The sequence below is a fragment of the Monodon monoceros genome, unplaced genomic scaffold, assembly GCF_005190385.1.
Source record: "Monodon monoceros isolate NGI ecotype Baffin Bay Population unplaced genomic scaffold, NGI_Narwhal_1 Super_Scaffold_2, whole genome shotgun sequence".
NCBI classification, from domain to species: Eukaryota; Metazoa; Chordata; class Mammalia; order Artiodactyla; family Monodontidae; genus Monodon; species Monodon monoceros.
The window spans coordinates 23037552-23065003 of NW_021703776.1; the positions used below are offsets into that span (position 1 = coordinate 23037552).

Sequence of the window (27452 nt, forward strand, 5' to 3'; positions counted from 1 at the left end):
CTACTAAATTGTCATACAACATTGAATCAGACATCTGCTTCTCTAGGACCCACTTCTATTTCTAAAAACTGGATGGGGTTAGATGACCCTAATTCTAAAGCTAGTAATTCAATGCATTCATTTCAACTCTTTGTGTTTCAATTTCCCCATTAAAAAAAATCTCTAGGTCAACAAATAAGACAAAGTAATTCATGGCGTTAGAAGAAAGGCATGATACAGTTACAATGTCTTTTGATATGAAATGCACAAGCATCAGAGTTAGGGAGTTTTCTGTCCTGCCAAGTACATTACTGAGTTCCTTTCATTAAGAACTGAAATAAAACGTGCCTTGAGAGGTACATGATAAACAATTGATACTATATATATTAGTCCTTAACATTCTATAGGGTGAGAGTAATTATGTGTATGTGTGTATGTTTGTGTGTGTTTTCCCCTCATAAAGTCTCTTGAAATGGGTAAATTAACATAGCTTTCAGCTTCCATATAGATTTCAGCTTCAAAAGCCCCATCATTTAGGGTAAACACCTTTACATTTAAAAGAATAGCATTAGTACTTTATCTGTACACAATTTTGTCTTAATTTTGAGCTTGCTATGGAAATAGACTTTTTAGGAGCAAATAAAAAGATTTTCAAGGACAATTGCTTGTAAAAAGTAAGAAGATCTAACATCGCTTTAGCAGCTCCAATTGCATTGCAACAGCAATGATTGCAACGGCACAGGGTTTTGTAAAGGCATTTTAGCTGATGTCCTGTTCTTCTCTAAGGAATTCCCTTATTCTCTCCACTAAGTAATAAGTAAAGTTTCCTGAAGATATGAAACTTAACTTGACTTCTACCAACTAAGTGCAGAGGTGACAGGAACAAAAAATAGTAAAAACACGGTGTAAAAGAGGACCAGCCTAAGGGTCAGAGACTAGGATCCTCGTCATGATTCTACTTCTAGGTATTTGCCTCAGTTACCCTTGAGCCAGACACCTGGTTTCTCAGAGCCTCAGCACGCTCTCCTAGAAAATGTGCTAATGTCCAATGTCCTTTCCTGATCCATCATTCTGTGAATTGATGCTTCCAGGTGACAGAAACAAAGAAGTCAGATTGTCCCTGTATTCCTAGGTCTTATTAGGCTCATTATGTGTGAAATACTTTCCTTCCTCTTCCTCTGGCAGCAAGGTAAGTTGGAGCTTTACACCTGGGCATTCCTCCCAAGGTGCTTACTTGGAAACACTGCCTGCTACAAAGTCACCTTTGTCTGTGTTAGCTACTAGAGCTTCATCGGCTTCCTGCCCAGAGAGTGAAAGCCTTGGAAGGAATCCAGGAGAGCATCTATGATAATTCCCTCGTTTTACAGATACTGAAATTGACCCAAGGGCTTTGGTGACTTTCTACTCAGTCCCAACTCCTGAAGCACAAGAGAGATTTCTAATGTAGGGTTTTCTGATTCTGTCATTGGTATTTTTCCTATCTGTCTATCTTTATTACAAGGATCATCAAAGATTTTTAATGGATTTCACAAAAGGATAACATGAAAACTTCCTTATTTCATCCTTTTTTTAAAAAAAGTATTAACCTAATAATAATGAATTAAACTTGTAATTTTTGGAAACATGTACTAGTAGGTTTCTGCAAATGTACTGAGAGTTGGGAAAGCCTCATTTAGCAGGGTTTGGAAGGGGAGAAGCGAAATTTGTGTTTTTCTTAATTTAAAAGATATTAAGTGATTTTCCCCTGAAGTATCCAACTTTTGAAGAAAGTGAAAAAGCTTCCAATACCACTAGAATTTTCTCTCAGTTTTTCTGTTTTGCCTCTTCAATCCATCTCACTGAGGGCAGAAGAGAAGTTAATATTCAGCCTGATAATAAATTTTGGGAAAAGCTTTAAATTAGCTTAATAAATTGTGTTATAAGCTGTTGCAATGTTGCCATAAAGTCACTCTAAAGCTTGCTAATGGTTGGCCTTACAATCGACAGACATGGTCTGCAATATTAGACACTGATTCTCTTTGTAAAAGGTTGACGAAAAGAGATTGCTATCAAATGTGTTGAAAACATTTCTGTCGCAACCTGTGGCAGGTTGCAGAGGTTCTCACAAACAAGATAATTGAGCTTGGTTCTTTCACTAACTCATTAATGGTTTTAAACTCCCACAAGTGCCCATATTTACTACAAAGAAATAACCCAAACTTGTTTTCTTTTTCATAGGAAACTGTCCTTGAAGAAGGTACACTTGCTTTTAAAAATTGGGTTAAAACAGGCACAGAAGTTTACAGACAGTTTTGGATCTTTGATGTGCAGAATCCAGAGGATGTGGCAGTTAACAGCAGCAAAATTAAAGTTAAGCAAAGAGGTCCTTACACGTACAGGTGCGCAAGTACCCATAAAAAGTGGCATTCTTTCCTTGACCATATGTGTTTCTGAAAAAGCTTCCACTTGACAACTGCCATTGTATTGAAATGTACTTATTATTTTCTTGCCATTAACATACATTGAAATATTCTGTTTCTGCCTATACAAAAGCCTAATCTAAGGATTTAATGATGATAAGAAATATATATTTTATTATGAATTTACCAGCACCAATTAACTGCCCTACATTTAGGAAGTTACAGGAGTTTTACACTTGTGGCATATATTTTCAACAAGTCTAAAATATGCATGCTAAATAGAAAACCATCTATCACAATTTTAAAACCAGAGTACTTTGAAATCCTAAAATTGAAAGTGTAGGTTATATGAGTGGTTCTCCAAGGGTGGCTCCTGAACCAGCCACATCAGCATCTCCTGGGAACTAAGTAGAAATGCAAATTCTCTTGGACCAAATGAATCAGAGACACTTGGTTTAGACCCCAGTAATGAGTTTTACAAGTACTCTGGGGGACTGCAATACACACTCAATTCTGAGAACCGCAGCATTAAACTGTTTCTACCTAACTACAATACCTGCTAAGGACTTCTATTCAAACTAATTTCCAGGTCATGTGGGTGTTTGTATTTATTCAGTAGTTTCATTCTTATGTTTTCTTCAGTACTGAGACTGAATAAGCTATACCTTTATCTACATGCCTTAACATACTTTTGAATAGAATCATAGCCTATTGGAAGTAGGGGGAAATAATTAGCCAGAATTTTTCATTTTGTAAATTTAAAAACAAACTGATACCAGGGTAAGTGAAATGATTTGTCCATGTTCACACAAACCTAGGAACAGGTAACTCTTAGATATTTGTGTACATTTTCTCCTATGTAAATTATAGACTATGTGTATCTTCTAACTATCAGAGTAGGAAAAGGGGAGATTGAGGTGCTAAAAACACTAACCTTATCCAGGTGTTAGGAATATATTTATGGTGCCCATATGTGAACATAGCTAATCCTGCTGTATCATTTGTTATACACGAGTGGTTTTTCCTCAAGAATAATACAACTACTCATATGCCATGATCAAGTATTATTACAAAATTTCATATTTGTAATGATTTCTTCTAATTCATAGTTTTACTTTCTTATCTGTTTCAGATAGTCTATGATTATATAATTTCTTTCCTTTCCATGCATTAATATATTTCTAGATTGACAACTCACATGCAAATATAATGAAATAACAGTAGTTGGGAGGGTGATGCCTGCTGCCATAGCACATGATACGTAAGCTGCCAAGAGCCTTGGTGCCTATTCTGTCCTAATAATTATCCCCACGTCTCCTGTCTCCAGGCACAGGTCTGTGACTATTCACAGCTCTGTCAAAGAAGACATGGTTTTCATTGTTACAAAAAAAAAAAAAAACAAACCAGAAAACAAAACAAAACACCACCTCACCTTGGAAAATATTTTTATTTTTTCATGGTCTTATAGTTCTTATGTTGTTATGAAAAGCCTGTATGAATACCTTCACCCAAAAACTGTTGTTAGCTGTGGTGTGTACCTATGAAAATGTAGAATTCACATATGACCTAGTAAGAATCTAAGCATAACTGATTAAAAATCATACCCTGAGAGAACTGAATACATGTGATAAAAGAGAATACTTAGAATTTGGGAACTCATCACAGTTTTTAATTTTTTGTTTGTTTGGAGGGGTTATGTTTTTACTTTTAAAGATATTAATTGGGGTGTGGAAAACATAAACATAATATTGAATCCTGCCCTAGTCCTGCTCTGATAGTTGACAGTTAATACATATTTTATTCTTAGAGGCTTAAACCTTGCTCTTGAAGGGATGAAAGGGGGTGGGTTAGATATAATTGATTTACCTGGAGAAGAGAAGTTGGATTTGCAGCTAAAGTACATAAACAGTAAACTCCTATTTATATAACAATGTTAAACGAATTTGTGATTAACTACAAGTCATCTTGTCTCATGATGTCAACAAAGCGGTCCTTAGTGTCTGCTTGGATGCCTTAAATGATGGGAAAATGACGTTTACCTTTCCGAAAAAGTTAATAGTTTGAGAGTCTTCCACGTGTTGAGGTGATCCTGCCTCTCCATCAGTTACACCCTGAACTCAGTTGAAATTCTAAGTGGAGGAGGATGTCTCTCCTCAAACCACAGGCTTATTTGGCTTTTGGCTGCTAAAGTGAGCTTGATGAAACTTTGACAAGATGTGACATGGGTCAAAGCATAAAATTGCCTGGATAGAGATCTGAATTATATATGTTTCAACCTACACCATCTCTATGAAGACCTGGTAACTCCTTCAGAATATTCTCAGATCCAATCTTTTTTTTTTTTTTTTTAATTACTTTGTTTTGGCAGGAGTACATAGCAACATCGGAGGCAAATTCCTCCCTTTGGCCTTATTAACCAACACTTTCTGAAACCTGTATACATTCTAATTTTTAAACAAAAACTTTAGTGATTCATGTTCTCTTTTTAAAAATGCGTTCTAAACACAGGCCTCAGTTTAAAGGATTTTTCTGTTAGTCAGTGCCATCTACTGGTACAATGTAAGTACAACTAAGTAAACTAGAATTTGGGTCACAATTATTTTTCTATTTCAATTATTTTATGTATATATATATATATATACATATATATAATCCTGAAAATTAAAGTATTTTAATTTTAAAAGTTAATATGTAATCTAATTTTAATAGACAGTTATCTAATAGAAAAGAGTAATTGACTAGTAATAGACTCTCCAGGGAGATGTTCCAGATTTTTATATTCTTTGCATGTCTACAGTACTCCAAGAAGAATAAATAATAAAGCTTGATGAAATTACATTAGAAATAAAATCTATTTCAATTTTTTGTGAATTCTCTTTTTAAAGAATGTGAACAATAAATTTATTCATTCAAAAATATTTACGAAGAACTTACCATGCACCAGACACTGCTTGGGGATACAAAACACACATACTACCTATGTTATAGCAATTTACATTTTTATTATACCTGATTGAAATCAGGTCAGGTGTTTTTGGTTTGTTTTATTTTTTCCATTTCAGTCCCATGCTTTTTCAGTCTTTACCTTAGTTAGATAACAACAGATAACTATTAGAACCTCACATAATAGACATTCAGATATATGATAGAGCAATGAATAATGTCTACCTTATTGCATCTCAGTAAATATCTTATACTTGCAAAAGATTTTTTTCCATATATAACCCTTCACCACATTCCTAAAAAGTAGTTGGTACTTTGCCTAGAGATTTTAGAGCCAGGAGCTTAGAACTCATAAGTATTCAATATATGGGGCAGAGATGGAGGGGAATGGTCTCTAAAGTGGAAATTATATTCCATTAGTCATTTTAATTCTGATTAAAATACCAGAAATTATGAAAAAGCCAGTACTGGAAAGGCTGTGTACTTTGAACATTCTTTCTAATATACGGAAATGTGCTTTTACTGTTCCTCTCCTTCAGCCTCTCTGCTGTCTCCTCCCGACCCTCAGGATAAAAAGCTAAATATCTGAGTACAGGACACAACCCTTTTATGTTTGAGATCTTGTTTATTTTAGTGGCTTTATTTCTACCACTCTCCTTACTCTAACTCTGTAAACCAACCATAGTGAAAAGTTTGCGTATCTAAAATTACACCATGTTCTTACTCCTTAATCTTCTACCTGTTATTTTCTACCCTATTTTACCTAACTAAACTTCTCCTTGTCATTCAGACCACTTGTGTGGAATTGTATCTTGTCCATTATCCCCCCATAACCATCCCAAGCCTGGGTTTGTACCTGTTCTGTGTTTTCCCACAGACTCTGTGTAAACTCCTATAATAACGCATACTCCTTCTCCCCTGCTCTGCACCTCTAAGACACCTCCCCACCCACCCCTCCCCGCCTTCTCTGATTTGCTAGAAACTCAGCATTTGCTTATATATCATTTTAACCCACTTGTTTAGCCTAATTTCTGACATAGTCTGTGCACTCAAAAATTATTTGTTGTATGAATGAACGGCATTTGAGACTTAATGTTCACTTGCAACAATTACTTTGAATTTTATTTACTTTTTTTTTTCAGAGTTCGTTATCTAGCCAAGGAAAATATAACCCATGACTCTAAGACCCACACGGTCTCTTTCCTACAGCCCAACGGTGCCATCTTTGAACCCTCACTATCAGTTGGACCCGAGAATGACACTTTCACTGTTCTCAACCTGGCTGTAGCAGTGAGTAGACAAACAGCGAAATTACTGGTTTTGAAATACTCTAGAATCCTCTGTAATTAATCTCATGATTAGAACTACTATTAGATATCATTTATTTTGTTATTTTTATGAAAATGTGTTCTTACGGCATTATTTTGAATTACACTCATTTGGAAAGATAACAAGATTATAGAATAATCAACTGAATTAGAAAACTATTTAAAGTGTATTATTTAGGACTTCCCTGGTGGCGCAGTAGTTAATAATCCGCCTGCTAATGCAGGGGACACGGGTTCGAGTCCTGGTCAGAGAAGATCCCACATGCTACAGAGCAACTAAGCCCGTACGCCACAACTACTGAGCCCGTGAGCCACAACTACTGAAGCCCATGCGCCTAGAGCCCGTACTCCACAACAAGAGAAGCCACCACAATGAGAAGCCCACGCACAGCAAAGAAGACTAGCCCCCGCTCTCCGCAACTAGAGAAAGCCCTTGTGCGGCAAAAAAGACCCAACACAGCCAAAAATAAATAAATAAATAAAATTTTATTTTTTAAAAAGTAGGATTTAACTTTGACAGTCTTCTTCCTGTGGCTCACACTGAGGCAGAGAAATGTAATCATTCAGAGATGAAGAAAAAATACACTTTTAGTCTTGGCAAGATTTGGCAGTCATTTTAAAGATACAGTTGAAAACTTTTATCAAGCTTAATTCTAGTATTTTCCATTTATTTGTTTAAAATCTGATACTACAATTGGTGTCTTAAACGGTGATTTTTTTTTGCAGGCTGCACCCCACCTCTACCCAAACGTATTTATTCAAGGAGTACTCAATTCACTTATCAAAAAGTCAAAATCTTCTATGTTTCAAAAGAGAACTTTGAAAGAACTATTGTGGGGCTATAAGGATCCATTCTTGAGTTTGGTTCCATACCCTATTACCACTACAGTTGGTGTGTTTTATCCTGTGAGTACAAAGTATGAATGTTGATACTGTTAGACTTTAGTTGGATAAATATAATGGCACTGACAATTCATAATTTTATCATTTAGTGTGTTAACCCTATTTCTGATATGGGAATACATGTTCTAAGTTTTTAAAAGTCTCCACCTACATGGATTTAGTTTTCCTAGTTGGGAGAATTTACTTATCTGAATTTAGCACATTTAATCAAGTTTCCACTGTTAGATAAATATACAGTTGTCAAAAATAAGGTTATAAGCTGGTAAGACTTTGAACACTGTTTTTGGTTTTGATTTCCTGTCTGATAAAATCAAGTTTAGGGGCTTCCCTGGTGGCGCAGTAGGTTGAGAGTCCGCCTGCTGATGCAGGGGACACAGGTTCGTGCCCCGGTCCGGGAAGATCCCACATGCCGCGGAGCGGCTAGGCCCGTGAGCCATGGCCACTGAGCCTGCGCGTCCGGAGCCTGTGCTCCGCAAAGGGAGAGGCCACAACAGTGAGGCTCACGTACCGAAAAAAAAAAAAATCAAGTTTAATACCATATTTTTATTTTTGTTAATTGTATTCATCATATCATTCTTCCTTCTCTAGACCTGTTACAAATTTATTTCAATGTAAATTTAAAAGTCACCAGAAATTGCACAGCAGATTGATAAGTCAGCAATGTCATATTTTCACAGAATTAGTTGATAAGAACTTCTAGGAATCTACAAATGTCATGAAATGGCAGTTTGGAGATAAAGAAAAACGTGAACTTGGTTATGTACTTAGTTATAGCATAATGTTTTGAATTATAAATAGGACAAGGTGACTATTGCATTGAAAATATGACGGTGATTTCATTTGGCACTATATGACATATTAGTTATATTCTCCAGTTCGTGGTTGTTATTTTACTTTAGATGGTTTTTAGGATTGCAAGTTCATAGATCAATCAAATATGAATATAGAAAGCCTTAAGGGATAATAAATTCAGTTACTATTATTTAACACAAATATTCTTAATTCTTTCCTTGGCTAATTCTGCTTTAAATTTTGTAAGCACTTATTATCTTATTAAAGATCATAACATTGAGAATACTTCTAGAAATCTGTCATTGTTCTCATAGGTTTTGTTCATTATCCCCTCACCTCAATAAAATAGGAGTAGTGATTAAGATGGCCTTTCTGGCTTAATTATGAAAAGTGTGCTAGAGTTGGATGTCAGCTTTGCTATTCGTTTCCTTCTGTCTGAGGATCTAGCACTTATTTCTAGGCACCTTTTATATCTTTTTAAAATGTTAAAGACCAAAAATTTAAAAACTTTATTGCATATATATATTTCAAATCGTATTAAAAAATTATGAACAACCACTGAGAAATGTGTAGGTTAATTACATATTTTATAACTTAGAAAATGTGGCTTGTTGTAGAAGTAATTTTTTCTTGTACGTATCTTTTCAGTACAACAATACTGCAGATGGAGTTTATAAAGTTTTCAGCGGAAAGGATGACATAAGCAAAGTTGCCATAATCGACACATATAAAGGCAAAAAGTAAGTATTCACACAAAGTGTGTGTGTGCGTGTCACTAGGATACTCTAAGGCAGGAAAGAAACTTATTTAACAACTGGTAATGCACAGACACCAACCTATGGAACAGACCTGCCTGTATCTCAGCCCTAGAAACTCCTGTTCTGCCAGGCGTTAACCCTTTAGTTGTGACGACTGGTCACACTGGTGCATAGGTGCTGAGTGTCAGACCCAATGAGGGTTGACCTTTATACATAGGTTCTCTTACATAAAGAAATCTAAAGAAACTACTTCCATCTCTGCTGCATAACCAGCGTTATTGTGCACTCATACAATTACATAACCACAAATGAAAAGGAAGAAAATCAATACATTAACTCATCTAGTAAGTAGGAAAATATATCTTTCTGCTTTTTTTATTTTAACCGAGCATGTCAAATAAAACTTGTTCATTCCAAGGACATGAGTAAATGTGCCTATAAAGGTGGAAGCTTAATGAATCCATGCCAACACTTTCATGACTTTCCCCTTCAAAATTTTCTTGAAATATTTTCTATATTGATAACTTAGCTTTTAAAAACTTTATCAATGCAACAAGGGAAGTAGTACTTCAAGTGCTAAAACTGACATATTAAACTTCAAAATAAGGAGCATGCCTCCTGTGAAGCAGTAGTAGAATGAGATATGTTCATATAGCCATGATTTCCTACTTTCCCCTAGCTTGTGCCTGTTTATCTGGAGTACACCTAATTTATTCATCATATGTCTAAAATAGGACGAACCCCAATAAATATCAAGGGAAAAGCCTTTTCTCCTCAAAGTTAAAATGACTTTTAAGTCAGTGATTTTCTGACAAAGAATAGTCAAAATCAAAAGAGATGAAATATTTTTATTAAGTAAACATTACCTCACACTGCGTTCCTATCTCAAAGTTGCTTAAAACAGTTAAACACTCGTGTAGTCCCTTTTCTTCTACAGAGTTCATAGTCACGTATTTTTGTTGAAAATTCTAATGGAGGAAAATGAACACATCTAAATGCTCATTTTAGGGGAAATCACTATATATTAAGGCAAGTGAGCATTTCCTCTATTTCAATATTACAGAGAGTTTTTGAGGAGTGTTACTAAATGCTCCAAATTGGAGTAAGAATTTCACATGAGTTTAAGATTATGACAAGGTTAATTTAACTGACCATGGCAAGACTGAGCATGATTAAGTTTACTCTGTTTAAAAAAGCAGGAGCAGTGGAGGTGATGGTGGTTGGATGAATTGGGAGATTGGGATTGACATATATACACTAATATGTATAAAACAGATAACTAATAATCTGCTGTATAAAAATAAATTAAATTAAAAACAACAACAAAGAATCAACAGCTTGCCTTGACATCTTATTGGATGGTATGTTGGGAGTGTGAAAAACCCATTTTCCATCACCAAAAAGTGGGGCTGAGTGTGCAGACTATCACTACTATTGTTTTTATTGTTTCCAGATATGTACGTTGATACATATATCTTATGTAGATACCAGAGTACAAATTAACAAACTCCATCCTACTTTAATGCCCACTCACGTAAGAGGTAAAAGAGAGGAAAAGTTTAAATTGATTATCTACACGTTTCTAATCTCTACTGATCAAACATCTGCTTCTTTCTGTCCTCCTCCACGCTGCCCTCTTCCCTCATACTGAGTTTATACCAGTTATCTGGTTAATATTTTCCTCCTATTCAGCTGAACACACAAAACAAAAAAAACTTTCCCCTAAGTAGAGAGCTAAATTTCTGATAAGTGCTTCTCAATTTCCTTTTTGCAGAACTCTGTTCCAGGTTGTTTCTAACTACCAACTTTTGGCAGCTTTTATTGTATAATCTGGCCACTTAATGGCATCAGGCACTTCACTTATCTCAACAAGATGCAAACTTCAAACAAAACATAGACCAAATGACTTAGAACATTTCTTATACCTAGCATTTGACACATCTAGTCTAATCAATATTATTTTTGCAGGAGTACTGACTCATAATAGACAATGTAATGTGAAAACACGCTCTTGAAATGAGACTGATCATTTTCTTTCTTTTTTTTTTTTTTATTCCTAAGGAATCTCTCCTATTGGCCAAGTTATTGTGACATGATTAATGGTACAGGTAAGGGCGTTTGTTCTGTGGTAATAATCACAGTGAAACCAACTCCTTTCTCCCACAAATCCACCAGGGTACCTGCAGTGTTCTGGAGGTTGAGGGTATGCGTTTACCTATCTTTGTATCCCTGCAACATAATTCAGAGTCTCTGTTCTTATGTAGGCTTAGTAAATGCCTGTCTAATGTGATGGGATTTCTGAAGATTAACCATTGAAGATGAGCCTTTACTGCATTCCTGGGGAAATGTTTGCTTCATAAAAGCTTTACTTAATTGAACTCCCTCCCTGGCCACAGAAGTCAGGGGTTAGAAAGTTTTAGAGTAGTCGTCACTGTCTGCATCTTTTGTAAGTACTGTGTACATAATGGTTTAAAACTGAAAGAATTAAAAAATCAAGATAAGTACAAAAGTAAAACATGCATCCAAATTGAGGTTTAAATATGAGGTAGAATCAGTGAAGCTGTCAAGACAGAGCCACGGATTTTTGAATGAGGTGATCAGAAATGAGAGAGAAAACAGCAACAAAACAAGGTTATAAGTGTACTAACCATGAAAAATGTATGCAGAAATGAACATTCTGAATTAGAGTTGTGAAGAAAGAAAGTACTATGAATTTAGATTTAGTGTGTGGTAGATCCAGCTTTTTATTCTCCTTAAAAAAAAGCAAAGTACACATATGCCTGTCATTTTAAGAATTAAGATTGTAGGGCTTCCCTGGTGGCGCAGTGGTTGGGAATCCGCCTGCCAATGCTAGGGGACGCGGGTTCGTGCCCTGGTGGGGGAAGATCCCACGTGCCACGGAGCGGCAGGGCCCATGAGCCATGGCCGCTGAGCCTGCGCGTCCAGAGCCTGTGCTCCGCAACGGGAGAGGCCACAACAGTGAGAGGCCCGCGTACCGCAAAAAAAGTAAAAAATATTAAAAAAATAAAAATAGCATAAAAAAAGAATTGATTGTAAAAAGCAATGGGAATCGAATCCCATGAGGTAATTAAAATCAGAGGTGAACTTTCAGCTGCTAAGAAGCAGAAGCAGAGTATAATGTTTACAAAGCCAGTGAGACAATACTTTATAGGAAGGTAATATAATGAAGATGAAAAATGTTAAATACAAAGTTATGTAAAAGGCAGGGAATAAAAAGGAAACAGAATATTCATTTTCACAAACGTATTGCTGAGTTTTGCATGTTTATTTAATTTTGTTAACACTCTTCTAGAAGAAAAGAGCAAAACCAAACGTTGAGTTTGCTTTGTAGTGCTTTGAGTCATGGGGATGGGTAAGGAGGTCCTTTCTCAGCAGTTCATTTCTGCAAGTAGTCAAGTGTCCCAATACCACTAACTCTAGTAATTTCGTAAGCATAAACTTCAGTCCTTAGACACAGAGAAAAATATACTGTGCTTCTTCTAGTAAACTACTGTTTATGGGCTTAAAAATATATTTAAAAACTTTGTCCAAAACAGAGAAGTTTTAAAAGAGGAATTAGAGGGCTTCCCTGGTGGCGCAGTTGTTGAGAGTCTGCCTGCCGAGGCAGGGGACACGGGTTCGTGCCCCGGTCTGGGAAGATCCCACATGCCGCAGAGCGGCTGGGCCCGTGAGCCATGGCCGCTGAGCCTGTGCGTCCGGAGCTTGTGCTCTGCAACGGGAGAGGCCACAAGAGTGAGAGGCCCGCATACCGCAAAAAAAAAAAAAAAAAAAAAAAGGAATTAGAGGGTTCGTTAATGACTATAATATAAATACATGTGTATCAGGCATGAAGCTAAAAGTATCTAAGAATAAAAAAGCAGTGAAACAAACTAGGAGCAAAGGTAGACTGAACAGGCCAGAGGACTCTGATGGAATCCCTGTGAAAGAGATTCTTAGTTATGGCACTAGGGAAAAGACTAATGAAATGGAAAGTGTTCCAAGGTGTTTTTTATCATGATTTAGATGTACCTCTTCTACCTTCTTCAGTAAGTTTAAAGAGACAGAAAATGAAAATATTGATTTACATTTGAATGTATTACAAAAAAGAGCCCTGCTAATATCAGCTATCTTATGGTCATGGCCCATGGTAATTGCTGGTGTCATTATGACACAATTTTCGATGATATTTCAGATCATTTTTAAAGCTTTTCAAGGTATTCTTTTCCTTTAATGGCTACGATGTTGGGACAGCAGTTGTCCCAACATTCTCTCAATGTCAGTATCAACTTCATTGAGATCTTCTGTTACATTTCACTTACCACAAAAATATAAATGAAATGTAATAAGATCACAAGGTTAGTGCAGTTACCAGAAGAAGAGCGTGGTATTCATAGTTGAAGGATAGGTCTTACTGTTTTGAACAGACACATTCAGTGGTGGCTCATTTTGGTGACATTCATTTGTGGAGCAAATGGAGGGATAATCTCATTTTTTCTGCTTATATCCAGTGTGTGCCATGGGTCATAACCATAGGAGAGATTCAATAAACTCAACAAATGCCCTTTTTATTTTGATGTGTACATTTTCCAACCATTTGCATGAATCCTGTTTAGTGAGAGAACTTCAATAAGTGACTTAAAAATATTAATCAGACGTTAGGGTAGGTGAATGAATCGTTATTAAAAGTAAGAACAACATTTACCAAAATGAGTTCTAAAGGAACCTCAAGGTAAGAAAAGTGCTACTCTACTGATAGGTGGAGGATTTCAAAACACACAATCACAGTTTTAACAACGTGCGATTTTGCCATTGTTTTGTAACTTTCATTAATTTTTAAGGAGTGGGAAAATTTAGTATGAAATTGAATACCAGTGATTGTGTACAGTGTACAGACTGGTTCAGTGTGGTAGCTGCTAGCACATGTCACAATTCGGCACTTGAAATGCAGCTAGTACAAACTGAAATGTGCTGTAAGTATACAGTACACACTGGATTTTGAGATTTTTGTTAATTTTTATATTGATTGTATTTAAAATGATGGTATTTTGGATATATTGGGTTAAATAAAATATACCAGATACTTTTTTCATTTTTAAAGTGTGGCTACTGGAAAATTTTAATACTGTATATACAGTTTGCATTTTATTTCTCTTAACCCTGCTGGAATCGAGATTTCTAGATTTGTCTAGGACACACATTACACCTAATCCCTTGCCACTGGCTTGGTTTTTAAACAGATGCAGCATCATTTCCACCTTTCATTGAGAAGACCCAGGTATTGCAATTCTTCTCCTCTGACATTTGCAGGTAAGACAAAGACATTGATGTATTTCTCGAAGTCACAGTTCTTTACCTAAGAGATAAAACACAGACCAAGAAGCTCATACTTAATAATCATGTTATTTGAGAAAAATAAAGTACATTTAGGGAAGTTTTTTCTTGATGTATTAAGAAGAAATATAATATGGAATTCATAATGTGTTCATAAGTCTTTAAAAAATTGAAAGATGTAGGAGGATATTTTGCAAATCATTTTCTTCTTTGTTATTTCTAAGCGAGGACTATATTTTCATTCTTTTACTAAACTAGTAGTATGTGTAGTAACAGTCAAGTCTAGAAAGGCATGTTCAGTCTTTGTAAAGATGTCCAAAGAGGATGATACCACAGTCACAGGGCTATGTTAATGTGCTCTACAGACAGTATAGCATCTTTTCAAATTGATGGTGCCTAGCAGCTATTACAAAAGCATTGGCGCACACACACACCGATATCCTTGAATCCTAGCCCTGTTTCTAAACACTTGTGGTGTGGGTAAGCATTTAATATCTCTGAATTTTTCCTTATCTGTAAAACTGAAAAGAGCAGCATTTCTTCAACTAGAATTAACAGGGGATTAGAAAACATGTATTGAGTCCCGGTATGTTGCCGGGGTTATGGTGGACACTTGGTAAATGCAGGAGTGTAGGAGACATATATCAAAACCCATATGCACGCACCCCAGCATGTGAGCAGCCTTTCTCTCCAGGATTAAGTTGTAGAAGATTGAAATTTTATTTTTCTTTAATTTAAATTGGGCACAAATAGAGGACTTGAGGGATTCATATAAATATTTAATCTATAAAGGAAACTCTGAGAAATGTCCTCAGTATAAATGAAGATCTTTATCTGTGTTTAGGTCAATCTATGCTGTGTTTGGAGCCGAAATTAATCTGAAAGGAATCCCTGTGTATAGATTTATTCTTCCATCCTTGGCTTTCGCATCTCCACTTCGAAATCCAGACAATCACTGTTTCTGCACAGAAAAAATTATCTCCAAAAATTGTACTTCATATGGTGTGCTAGATATTGGCAAATGCAAAGACGGTGAGTAAAAGTTCTCGATGGCACAATCCATGCCATAATTTGTAGTTTTCTTTAAACTTCACCCAGGAATCCTTTTCACCAAAAATTTAAAGTGTGAAAGCAATAAGGGCAGAAAGTAAAGGTGGTGGTAGGATATTTTTGTTTTGATTTTTGTACCGCTGTCAATCAAGGTCCCAGTCGTTTCAGTGTTGCAAAACTTAGTTATTATTAGGTAAAGCCCTACTGATATTTCCGAGTGCTACTTTGGAAAATGTCTCTTCAGGTCCTTTGCTCATTTTTTAATTGGGTTGCTTATTTTTTTGAGTTGTGTGAATTTTTTATATATTTTGGATGTTAATCACTTATGGGATATGCATTTTTCAAATATTTTTTTCCCATCCCATAGATACCCTTTTCATTTTTTGATGGCTTTCTTTGCTGTGCAGAATCCCTGTGCTCCTTATAGATTTAGGGTAAAATGAAAATAGTTCCCAGAATATTCTGAGCATCCTAACTTACCCAGCTGACGTTTTTCTAACCTTTTCTACCCTAGAAAATGGTAAATTAAAATAAGTATATTTCAGGGTGTCTGAGACAAGAATTGACTCAAACATGAAATTTGGAGTCTATCTTATTTTGCTCACCTTCTTCATATTGGAATGGGTGAGAATAAAGAAAGAAAAGCCTCTTCAATAAATTCTCAGTCCATAGACATACTGCTGCCTGAAACATGAAGGTATATGGTTGTAACTTTGTGTTCAGCAGCTAAGCATTACATATTGAAAATAAACACCTAAGGGATAAACGACAGACATCAACTGAATGGTTACTAGGATGATGCAGAAATTTATATTTTATTTCTGATCAGAAAGCCATCAGATACAATAATTTTCCCTCACCCTCATCTCCCAGTTAGTATTCAAAGCCAACTTTATGCATTTCTCTTTCTAACTTAAAAAGCTTTATTTTCAAGGAAGTCTTTCCTAAGTGGTATATGAAATGAGGAAAACAATTTATCCCAATTGTCTCTTAAACCTTGTTTTCAGGAAAACCTGTGTATATTTCACTTCCTCATTTTCTATATGCAAGTCCTGAAATTTCACAACCTATTGAAGGCTTAAGTCCAAATGAAGAAGAACACAGCACGTACTTAGATGTTGAACCTGTAAGCAAATACCTTATTTATCGCATTTGTTTTTTAAAAATGAAGGAAAAATTAAATTCTCTCCTTTTGTCAATCACATTTATTGATATTTATTGTATCACAATCTTGATAAATTACTTTTATTTCAATGAAAATTACGTTGATTTCTTCCTATTGTTGCTTATGAAATGTCAAGGTAATTTTAGTTTTTCAGCAAAGGTCAGGAATAACAATGATGGAAATGATTCTAATCAGTTTAAAACAATTTGGTATAAGGTACTCTTATGCTTCTTTTATACTTATCTGCAAGTATTGCTTACATGAAGGGACACTGTAGACTATGAGGGATTAAAAAAGTTTTATGGGTATATGTGCATTTGAGGCAAGATCTATGATATACTTAGTGTAAAAAAAATCTACTAAATTTCCTATAGTGTAACAGTTTTAACTTTTATTTTAATATTCCCTTGTCAACAGTTAAATGAAATGCCAGGATTTTAGTAGTCATGTTTCAGTTTAAATAATGACGGAAGTAGCATTATAATTATACGGATGATACATGGATTCTGACTGAATATATATTTGACAATATATAGTTCAGGATTTAAACTGACTACATGAGTTCTACGTTTCACTACTGTTGTTGTTGTTGATTCCCCAAAACCAGTTCAGATAAAAATCAAAAATCTAACTAAAACCTTGACAGTAGTTTGGGCAAAAAATTGTGTGTGCGTGCGTGCACATATATACGCATGTGTGTATACATCTGTATACACACAGGCATATACACATAAAATGTAATTATGGACAGTTTTGTATGTAATATTTAATAAGTCCAATTAATTATTTAATAAATTTCACAAGTTTTAAGTACAACAGTTTCACCTTAGGTTCTACATAACAGTAAAAAATAAGTTTTGGATGTTATAAAAGAATGTTTTTAAAATAAGTTGGTAATTTTTTAGTTTGTCCTCTTTTTAGATAACTGGATTTACCTTACGATTTGCAAAACGGCTGCAGATCAACATATTGGTCAAGCCAGCAAGAAAAATTGAGTGAGTCCCTTGGAAAAAGTTTCATTATGATTTTTACTACCTCCTTGTAAGAATGTGGGTATATCTATGACAGGAAGTGGAAATAATAAAACTTTCACCTTCTATTTGGCTTTATGTCATTAAATGATTACTAAATGCTTATAACTTTCATTTGTAATTTAGAATTATATCTAGTGTGTATTGTAATGGTATTTACACATATTTTGGAATGAGTATTTGTGGCACTGCTCATTTTGCTAGCTGTCCAAATATTTTCAAGAGAATAGTTTCTAGCATTCATATTTTAGTTTCCTGTGTATAATTTTTTGAAAGGACAAAACATATGCTTAGGAAAAGTCAGTCTAATTAGAAATGTGTATTAGAAAGATTTATAAGCGTGAAAGATGTCTGAGAAACAGCCATATTAAAATTTAAATGATTCACTACAGGGAACAAACATCAAGGTACTTAACCAAGTTTCAAGAGCAGCTAATTTCTGAAAATTTATTTTCACTAATAATTATTAACATTTCTGTCATATATAGGTGGTATATTATTATATATATTCATAATTATTTTCAATGTTTATTACAGAGCGTTAAAGGGTCTGAAGCAGAACTATTTTGTGCCTATTCTTTGGCTTAATGAGGTTAGTATTTTTATTTCTTAGTCACTAAAAACAGTAAACTTCTTGGTAGATAGAAAAAGCTTTTGATGTTTGAAAACTGAATACACATATATAGTATTTGAACTTGTGTTTCCATTGCATATATGGGAGATTTATATATTATTAATTATATAATAATTATTTTGAGAGTACCAAATCACACAGAAGTATCACGCTTATGTTAGATTTCAGCGTTCTTATTTTCATAATGTTTATTAAACAATTTTTCCTGCCATAATGCGTATGTTAGGAAAGAGTCATGCAAACGTGTAACTCCAAATAACTCCATGTGAATGTTGTAGTGCTAATAAAAGCCAACCAAACTTATAAAAACCAGGTTAGAGTAGATGTAGGCAGTCTATCTAGTGCCTGACAAGATATTTTTAGTACAAATCAGGGAACTGATTAGCCACGGGATTAGGAAATGAACTGTATAAGCCTTTAGAGGAAGAAAACTGTTGACCCTTGGCATTTTCCTCTGCCACTAGGAAACAACCTTCAGAAAACTGGAGAATATTCCAGTAAGACCATTGTATTTATTTATCAATGAAATCAGTATATTGAAGAATGCTAGCTGACATGTTTCAAGGGAGGAAGATTATATTTCTCTCTCTAAATATTCTACCTTGGCATTTATTGCCTTCTTTGACATGCATGCAAAGGGAATTCCATTGTCTTACAGATAAAGATGACTAACATCTATGCGGTGTTTCAAAAAAAGAGTGATACACTTAAGTGGAGAGTTGAGTATTTTGTTCCCAAATCTAACCAAATAACGTTATTTATTAACTTGATTACAGACTGGTACCATTGGTGATGAGAAGGCAGAAATGTTCAGAAGTCAAGTGACTGGAAAAATAAACCTCCTTGGCCTGGTAGAAATTACCTTACTCAGTGTTGGTGTGGTGATGTTTATTGTTTTTATGATTTCATACTGTGCACGCCGATCAAAGAGAGTAAATTAAGTAAGTATATAACAAAAATTATATACGGCTTTAATGACATTAGTTTATATATTACTTGTTTATATATTACTTGTTTTCATTTTATCAAAAAGAGGTTATAAACTAGGCTGCAAATATTTCTGGATATGTCTAGTCATCTAGCATTTTTAACACATCCTTGAAGTTTTGAGTTGCTTAATGTAAATTATAAACAAAGCCTGAATGAGTAATAAGGCCTATTAATATTAAGCAGATCACGACATTTCATCTTTATTCTGGGAGGACTGGGCTAAATTATGAAATTGTCACCTTTGAAAAGTTAGAATGTTGCACAATAGCTGTACATGTACTAAATTTTATTTCTTGATTATTTCTAGCTAGTTATTTTAAAAAAATCACAAATAATAATTAATTTAATATATCTCTGACTAGGAAAGGGTATGTGAAACTGAAAATGGTAGATATTAGGGGAGACTGAAATTTACAAAGGAAAAGAAAATAAAAAGGAAAATTTAGATTAGATAAGCTAAAAATTAATGAGAATTAAAAACTCAATAAAGGATATAGATAAGATAAAAATATGCTGTTGTAAAATGAAGATAGCATATTAAGACAGAGTTGCTGCATATAGACATGCTGTCCAAAATCATGATGTGGAAGCCCTGATGAATGATTACAATTCAGGAGCTAGAACTGAATACAACAGTACAGGAAAATAGAGACAAAAATAGTTCAACATAGTGAAACCAAATTACTCAGAGTTTACAGGAAAAATCAGGTAAATGTGGACAGATAAGAGATGGTTCAGGCCTCTGTGTTTTAGACATTAGTGCCTGTGCCCCCTTGTACATAGAGGAATGAATGTCTGACCCTATCTTTCCTAAATGGAAGCCTTTCTTTAATGATCATATGTGGCATTGGTACGGTCTGAGGGGGCGAGGGGGTGATTTTCCACTTACCCATAGCTTCCATGCACCCTTCCTTTCCGGGAACATCAAAAAAAAAAAAGTGGAATCTAAATAAAAGCAATATACTCGCTATGAAAAATTACAATTTCAAAACAAGTCTTCTTACTCTACTTTCAATCAGGCTGTTGACCGTAAGCTGTCTTATATAGAAATTCTGGAGCTGCCACTGATAATTATTGACCTTCTTAATGTGCCAAAATCATGCTAAATATTTTACATGAATTATCACAACTAATCCCTAATAAAATTTTATGAGTTTCCAATAGCCATGGATCCATCATCATCCTTCTATCTTTTGGAGACGTTCCAGAAAATTGTAAATTTTAACTGCAAAATTATCCATTTTCAAAATGTGAATCAGTCAAATTGAAGATTAAAAACAATGAAGTGGCATTTTGGGACCAATATTTTTTGTGTGTGAGATTGAGAGGAAGGCAACTCCATCTTTTGTTCTGATGTTTTCAGCCTATATTTATTCCCTGAAAAGAAGACGGAACAATTCTGCCTACAATCATTTTGGACAGAATGTATTCAAAATGCTGACTTAATACATTCACATTATAATAAATAAAGGAAATACGGCATCACTATTAAGACCTATCATCAGTCCAGTAACAAATGAGTTATGATTAAACAAAGTACTTCTTCATATGACCATTTATATAATAGATAGAAGAGATCATTCACTGAAAAGCCAATTTACAACAAAACCTTGTTGTAGTGGGAGAATATGCTTTTCAAAATGAAGTATATAGTAGTTGTAAAAATTTTCTGATACTATTCTCTATTATTAAAATTATATGATCTATTTCATCAGTGCTTAATGAGCCCTGAATGTCCAATATCTTGGGTCTCTATGTGGCTAAATTAAGGTGAAAGATTGAAAACTTTCTAGAGTGTCTTTATCAACAAGTATATTGACTTGGCTTAAACAAGTATATTGACTTGGCTTAAACTTTGACTGTTACAAGGAAAAGTTACTGCTCTTTACACAATGATATGTCTGTTTTCTTTTCTATACAAATAGAGAAGAACACTGTTCTCTGTAGATTACCTGATTTACTAGGTTTAGAAGAATCACAGATATAGATTTCCTTAAACAAGCTTCAGTTTCGAATATTATAATAATTATGCCTCTGGGAAGATTTATAAACAATTGAAAAATAAGGAGATGGATGTACAAGAGGGAGTAAAGCAAAGATGGTGGAGCTAAGGTGTGCTTTTACTCAATGAATCACAAAGAGAGTAAGCCAATAGTCCTTTCGAAAGTAGCAGTATATACACCGCTAAATGGAGGATGGTCTGAAGGGACAGCAAAGAGTGGAAACGCTCATCCAGAGCAGATTTAACGAGCTACCCCTCCTTATCTGGCCACGCGCAGCTCTTGAGAGCTGGGAAGCAGCCTTCCATGTATCCTGGAATGGGAAAATAATTGCCTTATCCATGAAGTTCATCAGAGAATTTTTCTCTGCAGCTTGAGAAATTGGGCTAATTACTAGAAAACATGACATCCTCAGTATTTAGAATTTGAATATTACCTGTTTTATTTTTCCACGACTTTCTGATAAGTACTTACCTTTCTTCTGCTTTCCAGGAAGCAAATGAGTCGACATTTATGCACCAGCTACATGAGGACCTTTCTTAATATCGACCTACAAAATGAAGATTTAATATGCTTTATGTTTGCAAAACACACCTTATCTTACAGTTGAAGAACTGGCGGCACTTTTGTTCTCTGCACTGAGCAGCAGCAGCACGTTTCTAAAGGATTATTAAGATGTCATTAAAATCCACACTTTGAACAAAAAGCAGTAACTTTTAAAATTCAACATGTTCACAATGGAATGGATTTCAGTTTCTACAGATGTGGCTTCAGCATGATCCAGTTATTTTTATTTGGTACTGATTCGCTGATTGGTTCCCTTTTGCTAAATTCAGAAAAGGGGTGGATGTTCTAAACAAATCCTGGACCCTGAACTCTTGTCGTCCTCATCAAAGGGAAAAACATCACTACCCTCATCAGTGTCCCTGCAATACACAGACCCCAGGACTGTCAGGACATTGCATTTCATGAGCATGAGCCATTTTGAAAGACGTTTAAAAATGGAAACTAAATGACTGGCCTATGAACCATTTATTATACATTACTTAAGTTTCTTTCTCTATGGAATCCTTTGTACAGCATCAGTAGGCACTATAACCATGCTGTTTACAACAATATGGGCGTATATTTTTGTCAATGATCATACAAATGGACATTTTTGGGACTGTCATTTTCCATGTTCTGCAGTTCTTTTGGAAATCTGAGTAGATTTTGATCTTTTCACTCAGTTGTATACAACTTATGCTTGGCAACTTCAGAATGCTGTGCTAGTATTAAGAGATGTAAATGATAATACAGAAATTATTGTGTGGGAGATTACAAAGAGTAGAACGTCCATTCATAGTTATTTGTTGTGGTACTTCTTGCTTTTATAGTCACCACAGAAAGACTGGTTTCAAACATTAAAAGATGTTCTTCCTTAAATTCCTGTGCTTTGCCTGGTTCCTGTTGTGTCACAAAATATTTACTCTAGTTTTCTGACTTATGCATTCTATCTGAATTTTTAATTCTTTATGCATCTACATTTCCTTCTGAAACATTTCTAAATTCAACCTTGACTACTTTTTCCTTAGGTAATTTTTTGAGCTAGTTGGGGGAAAAGGAAATAAAAAGATACTTGGGCATGCTTTAGAGTTGTAGTACTTAAAGTCTAGACTATGAAGGATCTTTCCTTTTTATTAGAAGATATATTGTTACGTAACCACTTTCGTCAGCAGGGGTTCACTTATGGCAGAGAGCACTAGGCCCCCTAAAAAGGCTCCCCATAGAAAGGAAAGGTGGACCACATTCTGTTTGTGTTTTATACACAGAGGTTTCTAGGATAAATTATTAGTAACTGGTTTGTTGAGATACTAAAATCAAGAGTAATTAATCTCCTCATGTTAGCTGCCAGGGTAAATACTGAAAACCCCAAACCAAGATACCACCAGTTCAGAAGGATCTTTTGAAAATCTGAAGCTACTCAAAACATACTGATGTAATAATGTCCTCTCATTTATTGGCAACAGAAAAAAGTATCCCCCTAAGATATAGACAGATGAGATCCTAAACATCCTCTTCTGATACTTGAGTCTACTTTTGCTGTATTAGGATATTTGTGGACATGTTGATCAAGGAGGAATATAAAGGATACTTCTTTAAATCTTAAACTAAGTAGGGCTGAACGATGTAAAGTAGAAACTGTTCAAAAGAATTGGTTGAGAAATTACATATCCACCTCATGGTAGAATTGCATAACCAATCAGTGACTCAGATTTTAACTCTTCATACAGGAATGCACCTCCATAGTATTTGGGTATCAGTAAAAAGGTTTTGACTTATATGTCTTTAGTACCGTTCAACTAAATACATGTATATTCTAATCATTATCATTCCTCACCGTATTTTCCCTGAATTCTATAAATTATGCAGAGGAAAAAATCCATACACAGAGATAAGTGAAACACATTAAAAATGCCCAGTAGAAAGTATAATACTTGCTTTAAAAAAATGGGAGATAGATTTATTTATGTGAAAAATGGGTTTGGATATGTGTGTGCGTGCCCACGTGCACATGCTGAGGTGGGAGTGGAGCACTTTTTGGGAATGCATTAAACGTTGACCTGCTGATTGCCCCAGAGAAAGTGTAATTGTACACAAGGATGAATTTGCTTTGTTTTGTAGAAAAACTACCCCATATTTTAGAGAGGCATATTTTCATTCAAAATTGTTTAATCACCACAGAACTATTGGTGTTCAAAACTTAGGTTTGAAAATGTATAGCATCTACAAACGGGTTAACATAAATTAGAGAGTCTACAGCATCTTAAAATGGGTTGAGGCTTATTGTTGCTGACAAGTACATGAAGAAAGAGAACAATCTATAAAGCTTTTAGTTCTCAGAAAGAGGTAAAGGGGGTATCATTTCAGGAAAAAAAAAAAACCTAGCTATACATTAGATTTTTACATATGCAATAATCTGTCAATCTTAACCCATTATCAATGTCTGAGCTACATAATAATTATCTTTGGAGCTGGAATTTGTTGCAGGTGTGTTCCACCTCTTACTTTAGTGTTTCTGGTTGAAGTTCTATGCATTAGAGACACGGTGGCTGCTCTCTCTTCATCTGCCCTTTCTGGCCCATCTACAACTCCACTTAAAGAATCACTGGACTTCAGACTATACTACAAAGCTACAGTAATCAAGACAATATGGTACTGGCACAAAAACAGAAATATAGATCAATGAAACAGGACAGAAAGCCCAGAGATAAACCCGTGTACATATGGTCACCTTATTTTTGATAAAGGAGGCAAGAATACACAATGGAGAAAAGACAGCCTCTTCAATAAGTGGTGCTGGGAAAACTGGACAGCTACATGTAAAAGAATGAAATTAGAACACTCCCTAACACCACACACAAAAATAAACTCAAAATGGATTAAAAACCTAAATATAAGGCCAGACACTATAAAGCGCTTAGAGGAAAACATAGGCAGAACACTCTATGACATAAATCACAGCAAGATCCTTTTTCACCCACCTCCTAGAGAAATGGAAATAAAAACAAAAATAAACAAATGGGACCTAATGAAACTTCAAAGCTTTTGCACAGCAAAGGAAACCATAATCAAGACCAAAAGACAACCCTCAGAATGGGAGAAAATATTTGCAAATGAAGCAACTGACAAAGGACTAATCTCCAAAATGTACAAACAGCTCATGCAGCTCAATATCAAATAAACGAACAACCCAATCCCAAAATGGGCAGAAGACCTAAACAGACATTTCTCCAAAGAAGATATACAGATTGCCAACAAACACATGAAAGGATGCTCAGCATCACTAATCATTAGAGAAATGCAAATCAAAACTACAATGAGGTATCACCTCACACCAGTCAGAATGGCCATTATCAAAAAAATCTAGAACCAACAAATGCTGGAGAGGGTGTGGAGAAAAAGGAACACTCTTGCACTGTTGGTGGGAATGTAAATTGATACAGCCACTATGGAGAACAGTATGGAGGTTCCTTAAAAAACTACAAATAGAACTACCATATGACCCAGCAATCCCACTACTGAGCATATACCCTGAGAAAACCATAATTCAAAAAGAATCATGTACCATTATGTTCATTGCAGCACTATTTACAACAGCCAGGACATGGAAGTAACCTAAGTGTCCATCAACAGATGAATGGATAAAGAAGATGTGACACATATATACAATGGAATATTACTCAGCCATAAAAAGAAATGAAATTGAGTTATTTGTGGTGAGGTGGATGGACCTAGAGTCTGTCATACAGAGTGAAGGAAGTCAGAAAGAGAAAAACAAATACCGTATGCTAACACATATATATGGAATCTAAAATTAAAAAAAGGTCAGAAATAAAGACACAGACGTAGAGAATTGTCTTGAGGACATGGGAAGGGGGAAGGGGAAGCTGGGACGAAGCAAGAGAGTGGCATGGACATATATACACTACCAAATGTAAAATAGATAGCTAGTGGGAAGCAGCCGTATAGCACAGGGAGATCAGCTCAGTGCTTTGTGACCACCTAGAGGAGTGGGATAGGGAGGGTGGGAGGGAGAAGCAAGAGTGAGGGGATATGGGGATATATGTATACGTATAGCTGATTCACTTTGTTATAAAGCAAAAACTAACACACCACTGTAAAGTAATTATAATCCAATAAAGATGTTAAAAAAAAAAAAAGAATCACTGTCCATTACCCTTTTCTGCATACACTGACAGAATTACCTATGATTGTTTTTCTGAGTTATTTGTAGCAGGCTGAGCTAATGAACTAAAAGTGCATTAGTGTTTAATATTGGTATCAAATACATACAGGCAAACTCTACTTTTTTCTTTCCTGGTTCAAAGGTAGCTGCATTTTCAAACACTGGTGAAAATAAAAACTTCCTTTATTAGAATAATGATTTGCTTTTCATTTATAATTTTTGAATGCGTTTGACATCAATGTTGTTTGATATTAATACTATAATTGTATATTAGCTGTTTCTGCCTGTGCATGAGTTATTGACATATTAACTCCTATTTTCTTTTCCCAGCTGTTCTCAGATGCTAGTAAGCTTATACTCACACATTTCAGAAATGCTCCATTCTACACACTCATGAAGGGGAACTCTGATGTAGTTAGGACAAATATAAATGTTTTAAAGTCTTGTTTCCTTTATTATGTGAAATCTGAATCAGGTGCCTCAGCATCACCTGTGAACTTGTTAAAAATGCAGAATCTCAGGTTCTATCCTAGTACTACTGAATCAGAATCTGTAGTTTAATAGGATACCAAAGCGATTTCTATACACAAGAAAATTCGAGAAGTCCAGATTTAAGTCATATTGAAATCAGACTACCTGTGTAAAAAAGTTTTATTTGACTGGTTGCTGGTATTAGATTTATTAACAGAACAACTTAAGAGAGCAAAGCTATATAAGCATACTGAGATGAGAGGAACGTCATCTCGCTTGACAATTTGCTATAAATGTTCCACTAAGTTTTCTCATTTGCCCTGTTGAGCTTGTACATGCTATTTTCAGATGGTAATAGAGCTAATCTATTTGCCAGGGTAGAGGGTGAAGTGAAAGTAACTCTTCTCTCTGAATTTTCTGGAATGTGTTCTTTGATCACATATTTACTGCATGTGAAGTAGGAGATAGCTCAGGGCAGGTAAGGAATATTAAGACTGGAGATATTCCCCAGAATTTATCTGAGATGGAAATTATTCACTTGAATAAAGGGACTCTACAGCATCCAGGAGTTTTACATATTATATAAGTTATAAGGAATATATTAACAGCTATGGAGCTTTACTCTGGGCAAAATAATGGGCGGGATTGCTTGCTTGGAGGATGTCTAGAAAGGGGTAAGGAGCAGGGGCAAGGGGGGACAATACAAAGATGAGGGTTTATTTCCAGAGAATGAGTATCTATGAAGTTATAGAAGAATAAATAAGGCCAGTGTGGAGGACAGAACTGAGCTTGGAACTATCTAGGCTCAAAGAACCAAGTTGACAGCTACTGTTCTGCTCTAATCCTACTCTCAGTCTACACAGTTGAGGAATATGGTCATTATGAAAAGATGGGCCTACATGAAAGAATACGTAATTAGTAGCAGGTAGTTTTATAAACTCCACGTCCT

The 27452-nt window shown here is 35.1% G+C and overlaps 1 protein-coding gene across 2 annotated transcripts in view; it reads left to right on the forward strand.

The window, feature by feature from the left end:
• Nucleotides 1-22724, forward strand: part of LOC114901908 (platelet glycoprotein 4) — a 148339-nt gene extending 125615 nt beyond the window's left edge. For both annotated transcript variants that reach the window (XM_029234121.1, XM_029234122.1), the window contains 12 exons: nt 2197-2357; nt 6464-6611; nt 7376-7555; nt 8993-9084; nt 11164-11210; nt 14340-14409; nt 15278-15465; nt 16491-16609; nt 17570-17643; nt 18217-18271; nt 19090-19254; nt 21796-22724. In XM_029234121.1, the coding sequence (XP_029089954.1) occupies nt 2197-2357; nt 6464-6611; nt 7376-7555; nt 8993-9084; nt 11164-11210; nt 14340-14409; nt 15278-15465; nt 16491-16609; nt 17570-17643; nt 18217-18271; nt 19090-19254 (1299 nt within the window). In that variant the 3' untranslated portion in view covers nt 21796-22724. The remainder of the gene's footprint in view (nt 1-2196; nt 2358-6463; nt 6612-7375; nt 7556-8992; nt 9085-11163; nt 11211-14339; nt 14410-15277; nt 15466-16490; nt 16610-17569; nt 17644-18216; nt 18272-19089; nt 19255-21795) is intronic.
• Nucleotides 22725-27452: the final 4728 nt, after the last annotated feature.